General features: G+C 55.0%; 1 protein-coding gene across 1 annotated transcript in view; it reads left to right on the top strand.

Moving 5' to 3' along the window:
* Nucleotides 1–6,478, top strand: part of LOC128270921 (frizzled-4) — a 55,688-nt gene continuing 49,210 nt past the window's right edge. The window contains exon 1 of the mRNA XM_053008346.1: nt 1–938. Within this exon, the coding sequence (XP_052864306.1) occupies nt 1–938 (938 nt within the window). The remainder of the gene's footprint in view (nt 939–6,478) is intronic.

Raw genomic sequence — 6,478 nt, 5'->3', positions numbered from 1 at the left:
ATGCTCCGCGAATCTAACCTCCCCAAACCCGGTGCACTGCTCGCCGTGATCCTGGCGCTGCTCGTAGTGCCGGGTAGCAGCGGCAGCAGCAGCAGCAGCAGCGGCGGTTCCGATTTCACCGGCCAGCGAACCTGCGAACCGATCCGGATCGAGCTGTGCCGCGGGATCGGGTACAACGAGACGTCGCTGCCGAACATCGTCGGCCACGAGCTGCAGTCGGATGCGAACTTTACGCTCCAGACGTTCTTCCCGCTGATCCAGTTCGGGTGCAGCAAGCAGTTGAAGTTTTTCCTGTGCGCAACCTACGTGCCGATGTGTACGCCCAAGGTGTCGATGCCGATCGGGCCCTGCCGCAGCCTGTGCAACACGGTTAAGAACCGCTGCCATCCGATCCTGCAGGGTTTCGGGTTCCCGTGGCCATCGGCGCTGGACTGCAACCGGTTCCCGGAGGAGAACAACCACGAGCACATGTGTATGCAGGGGCCCGGGGAACCGTCCGAGCTGGACGTGCTCGTGTCGGACCGGCCGGCCTGCCAGGGGCTGCAGAAGTCGAACCTGTACGTGCAGCTGAACCGTTCCGGGCGCTGCGCTCCGCTCTGCGACGCCGACATCCTGTTCGAGCAGGACGAGAAACACTTTGCCGAGGTGTGGCTGACGTCGTGGAGTGTGGCCGCCCTCGGGACGGCCATCGTAGCCACGCTCTGCCTGATCCTGTCGACCAAGCGCTGGGACAAGAGCCTGATGCCGCTCGTCATCAGCCACTGCCTGGTGACGGTCGGCTGGGCCGTCCGGTGGCTGGCGGGCCGCAACGCCACGGCCTGCGGCTACGACCCTCAGCTGCCGGGCGTTGCCCTGCTGCTGACCGACGGCCTCTCGACGGCACCGTGTGCGGCCACGTTCCTGCTTCGCTACTACTTCGGCCTGTCGGCAGCTGTCTGGTAAGTGACCGCGCGCAAACGCAACCCATTTTCGCCATCCGCCAAACGCTAACCAGTGATCGTCCTCATGGCGGCTAAGCGGCGGGCCCAATTACGGGCCACTTTTGCTGGTGGTGGGAACGGAAAAACCTTAGACCAATTCTCTGCACGCAACGTGGTGCGCAACAGCTGGACCCTGGTGTGACCTGTTTGTGACCTCTTCGCTGGTCCAGCTGTGCCGCAGCACCTCAGGTGGCAAGGATTCCACGACACGAACCGGCCGTTGAGTTTGCAGTAGCGGCCACCTTTTATCGTGTCTACGCTAAGCGACTCTGACTCCTGGTTTTGACCACCGCTGCTTGGGTCCCTGCTGACCCCGCCGTCGGCGTATTTACCTGATCTATTAGACCTGGGTTTATGGTCCCATTGGAACTTTACTGCCCTGTTGTCTTTAAGGTGTTCTCATGCATTCTCCCGTCCTGGTTGGATCACAGGGTTGTCCTTCCTGTAATGATGATGATGAATTCGAGCGATTGATCCACGATTGGGTAGCCCAATCATATGCGCGTACCTCTTATTATGTATCGAAATTTCTCGAGTTTCTCGAGACTACGGAAATAATCTCGTGATTACTCGCCGGCTCGGTAGCATCGGTAGTGATTAACGGCTCAATTAGGGGGCCGCACACGGCCGCACCATCTGGCCACCAGGGACCCGGCTTGGTTTGCGAGCGATCATCACATCATCCGCGATAAATACATCCGATTGGGCTGCCTCTGGACTTGGGCGATCTTTGTTTTCTCTTCCACATCTCGGTCAACCCGCCACGGCTTGGCGTCCGTGGGACCGCACGGGAGGCGACTACCTACTTGGGCTCGGGGTCTCTAGTTACGCGCAGATCGCGAGCCTCATTAGAGGCAACTGCGAGGTGTTTGATTACCCTCTCGTTGCTCCCCGAACCCGGTGCCCGATGTTGCTTCAATGTCAGTCAAATATTCCGATCCGATCCGAGGATCGGAGGGAACAATTTGTTGGATAAACAAACAACCGGACACGGGGGGAGCAGCCCCGCCGCAGCCCGAGCTAAGGCTCCCGGGGCAGGCCGAGGGGATAATTGTACACTTCCTGGTAAACAAGATGATCGATGTTGAATTCTAAAATTATGGCACCGTCTCTGTGGGTACTCTTGGGTCTCGAGCGTGCGCGCGCGCCCCCTCAAGCGTTGTGGGCTCAGACGGACGAAAGACCGCGGCTCGAGGAGCTCTCAAGGGGGGGCCAGAACCGGCGGTCTCATTAGGCAACGATCGGTCTGCCGATCGGCGGGCCGCGTTCCATTAATCGGGCTTTCTAACAAGCTCTCGCTGCGGCCCACGGGATCTTCCTTCTGGACTGGACGGGCAACGCGGGGTGGCCACCGAGCCACCGGACGGGTTTTTGGGACGTTTGATGAGGATTTGGCTTGTTGATGAGGTGCGCACACGCACACACACGCACGCACGTACGCATGGGAAGCACGATAATCATCTTCTCATCATCAAAGACCCTCTCGCGCGCGCGGAGTTGGGTCGGCGTCTGCGCGGCCCCTGGGAGCCACAGGGCCGTCCCCCTCGTTCGTGTGCTCGTTCTAGCTTGTTATGTTGTGTTTCCTCTTTCCGCCCGATCGTCCTCCGTGGCTCCGTGAGGGGATTACTCAATCGAAGGCACGCCACCAGCGCCACGGCGATTGAGCATCGTCGGAACACGGGCACCAGAAACCGGTACGTGATTTGTGATGTGGTTAGCTAAATAGCGCTGTGAGGTCTTTTTCATATGCCGCCCCGGAGACGCAGTGATCGATGGGCGCGATGATCGATGCACAAGATCGATGTACGCCGGGCTGGGAGCTCTCAGGCGATCGCACGAATTAGGCATTCACAGTTGAACGTCAGCAAAGCTGTGGGAGCTCACGAGCTGCGTACCAAGCAGCCAACCTTTGGGAGCATCCCGATCCCGGAGTTAAGATCAGGGACTAGAGGGCAAGAGCGATACCATAAATTTGGACCTAGTATTCCTAGTTCCAAGGCTTGATGGACAAGTTCACCGAACCGAATAAACAAGTTGCCTTTCTCAACTGGATCTCGAGACTGGCGTCGAGAGCGCTAAACGGGGCCTTTTTAATTATTACGCAACGGGCCCGGGTTTGGGTGGGCTGTTAAAAACCGAATTCTTCCAATCTATAAACCGATTTTCGTGCCACGCTAAGCTTGTTAGCTGGAGCCGGGCCAACGCACCGTTCCGTCGACCCCTACGCGCGCATATTTTATCTCGCGAGTGGAGTTTTATTTTCACTTAACGCCCAACAAACGCCCGCAATTAACTAACGTGAAGCGAAAAATTAAGAAAAAAGGCCAAACACGCCTAAAGAGCCGGACGATGTCGATAAATTATGTTAATTTACGTCCCCGTCGTCGTCGTCGTGGTGCGGGGCCGTGCCGCGCTGATGGAGATGAGCTGTCTCCGTGTCGGTCGGTCCAACATGTAGCGTGTAGATTCCGCTCCCCGTGGCACCCGGAAACGTCAGGGCCGGGGATGTGCCTTTCTTGGGGGTTGACAGTTCCAGGAAAACAACCACACACACGGCCGCGGCCGAGAATTTTATTCAATTTTATTGTCTCCCTAGTTTTCCGACCAGCGATTCTCCGCGACCGCTTGGCGTTCCGACATTTCCTGCCGCGGCGGCAGTGGTGGCCCTCTATCGTAAATCACGACGTGAGGAAAATTGTATGTCACCCGTTTTACGATCATTAGTTATTCCGCTACAATCCTGCGCCGGCCGGCCGTTGATCGCTTCGGACGTGGCCGGTGTCAGGTTTCGGTCCCCCGGCACCCGAAATCAAAGTCCCATAAAACGCATAAAACAGTGTCCGACCGGAATCCGATCCACGGGCGGGCACGCCACCCGCTAAGCTCTGTTCCACGCCGCGCTCACTCGGGCTGTCAACGGATCGCCGGCGGCCATCAGTTATTGGGATTCGGACTTGAGGATAATCAACATCTGTGATCGTTGGAACATCTCGATCGTTGGATCGTGAAGTGATCCTCTTCTGGGATTCTAGTTTTCAGGTGTCCCGACGGAAGCTGGAAGTGTCGGTATCGGAATGTTCCACGTAAATTGACACCAACTATTCAAGAGTTCTGCAAATAGAGAATCACCAAGTGTCAGCCATCCAGGCAGCCGAAGCTGCTCCAAAGCCGAGACGAGACGCGCGTCTGTTTTAGTTGTGAACATGTGCGCCTGCGACGGCCTGCACCGACTCCGACATCCTTCAAGCTGCAGGGCCATGTTTTCTTACGATTCCTACAGCAAACACGTTGTCTGTGTTGCAGGGCCCAGGGCCCCGGCGGTCCGCCTGTGGTCCGCCGCCCCGTTGATGAGGTTCTAAATTAGAATAAATAAAACATAATTTGTCCGTCCGATCTCGCCCGGGCACAGGAAATTTGATATTTTTTCTCTGTTTCTCTCTCTCTGTCTGTCTCTCGTCCGGAGTAGCGGTCCCGAGTCGGTTTCCGACTGGGTCTTCCGGTCCCCGGGAAGACCTCTACGTCTTTGTTTTGTCTTTCCTCTCTTGAACCTTCGCGTCCCGATCCCGAGTGTCGCAGTGCGTCCCAAGTCCCTCAAGGCGGCATTCCCTCTGGGGAAGACACGCATAAATAAGTACTTCTGTTCCCCGCCGCGGTCCTCTCTCGAGGCAAAATGGGACTTAAATTAACTTAAATGAAGTGAGAATTTTGATTGCCGATATGCTGGCCGGGTCGGTCGGTCGGCCGGGCGCTTCAAAGGCGCTGCTGGGAACGCAAAACAGTCGAGCCTGTTTGTGGTGTGGCGGCTGCCATGTTTGAACCACCCTGCTCCGCCCCGCCTCGGGGAGCCCCTTGTGTCACCCATAAGCCACGGAAGCGGATCGCGTATTATCGCGTCGCTCGAATCTTTAATTCTACCGCTTCGTGGCCCCTCAATCTGTTTGTAGGTTTTTGCCTTGGTCCGTTTCCGCCAGTGGGACGCGGATGCAATTTTGCAAAGTCGCTATCAGCCAGAGTTCATCGTTGACTTGGTGAGAACCGCCTGTTTACGTGATTAACGGGGCAGCATAGAAGCATAACATGTGGGCTGAAAAGTTCCGGGCCTAACCCGGGCACTAGTTTTATTCCATTAATCGCTTTCTCAGTTAGTTCTTAGTTCAGTTTAAACCGTTTAAGCGAAGCAATGGCTTGAAAAGTGTTATAAGGAATCCGATCCATCAGAACCAGCAATAAAACGTTGGTTTCAAACATGACAAACAACTTCAAACATGATTATAGAGACAGATGCTGAATGCAGCAGACGTCCAAATAAGGTGGTAACACCAGACAACATTTCAAAAATCCAACAAATTGATTTCAATGGTTGAAAAGTGAAGTTGCGTCAGTTAGCTGACATTGTAAAGATATCAAAAGAACGTGAAGAGATGTTTAAACGTAATAAACCAAAATTTTTTTCGTCGATATGTGACAGTGGATGGATTTATCGCTTCACTCCGGAATTCAAACGATCGTCATCTGAGTAGCTGGTGAATACCATCCAAAGCGCCCGAAAGCACAAAACAATCGGCTGGAAAGGATATGCCTTTGATATTTTGGGATGTGCGAGGTGCAATATTCATCAACTCAATCGATCGATCTTGAGAAGGGAAATACCATCAACAGTGAATATTATATAGCGGTTAGGGATCGTTTAAAGGCCGAAATTGGTCTAAAAAATACTCACCGGGAAGAAATTTCGCTCGAATGAAGAAGTTATCGCTGAAACTGAGGCCTATGTTGAGGCAAAAGATAAATCTTTCTACAAAAGTTGTATAGAAATGATAGATTGGCGCTAGAATGATTGCGTAGCTCTTGAAGGAGATTACGATGAATGAATGAACCCAACTTTGACCAAAAAAGCCCCGGTTCCCCCCCGGTAGGACACGGGACTTTTCAGCCTTTTCACGTGTTAGGTTAAAGGCCCCGTTCGACAGCGATTGTGTGACGGATGGGGACGGCGGCACCGCTTCCTTTCGCTAACGGTGCCACCACCGGCGCCTCCAAAGGGCCCTCGCAACTTCATAAAACCCGAACCTAAACCTGTGACGCCGACATGGCATGATGGCGTGACGAAATAAGGCGGCTACCCTCACTCGCTCTCACTGTCTCACTCTCTAATGGTACTTGCCTGCGGTCGCCGGCGCCGGCAACGTGCGTACACACTACTCATCGCCAATTACGCCGTCGGTTCAATTGGTTCACGGAGCACCCCCCCCAAAAGTAGGTGCTCCGGAGCACACGAAGGCGTTCGGGGGGCGAAGTCTTCAGGCGAAGGTGGCCTATCCGAAGAGTTGCGCGCGGCCCGTAACATTTAGCTCCGCGGGCCAGCAAAATAGCAAAAGCGGAGTAAGTGCCGTGCTCCGGGTGGGGGGGGGACTTGAACCGACCCCGGGGTTCGCGTACGGCGGGGAGAGAAATTTGGAGTCATTACGAAAACAACCACACCATAATTGCCCACCACC

Source organism: Anopheles cruzii, chromosome 3 (assembly GCF_943734635.1).
Source record: "Anopheles cruzii chromosome 3, idAnoCruzAS_RS32_06, whole genome shotgun sequence".
Lineage (NCBI taxonomy): Eukaryota > Metazoa > Arthropoda > Insecta > Diptera > Culicidae > Anopheles > Anopheles cruzii.
This window is presented reverse-complemented; position numbering and strand designations above follow the sequence as displayed.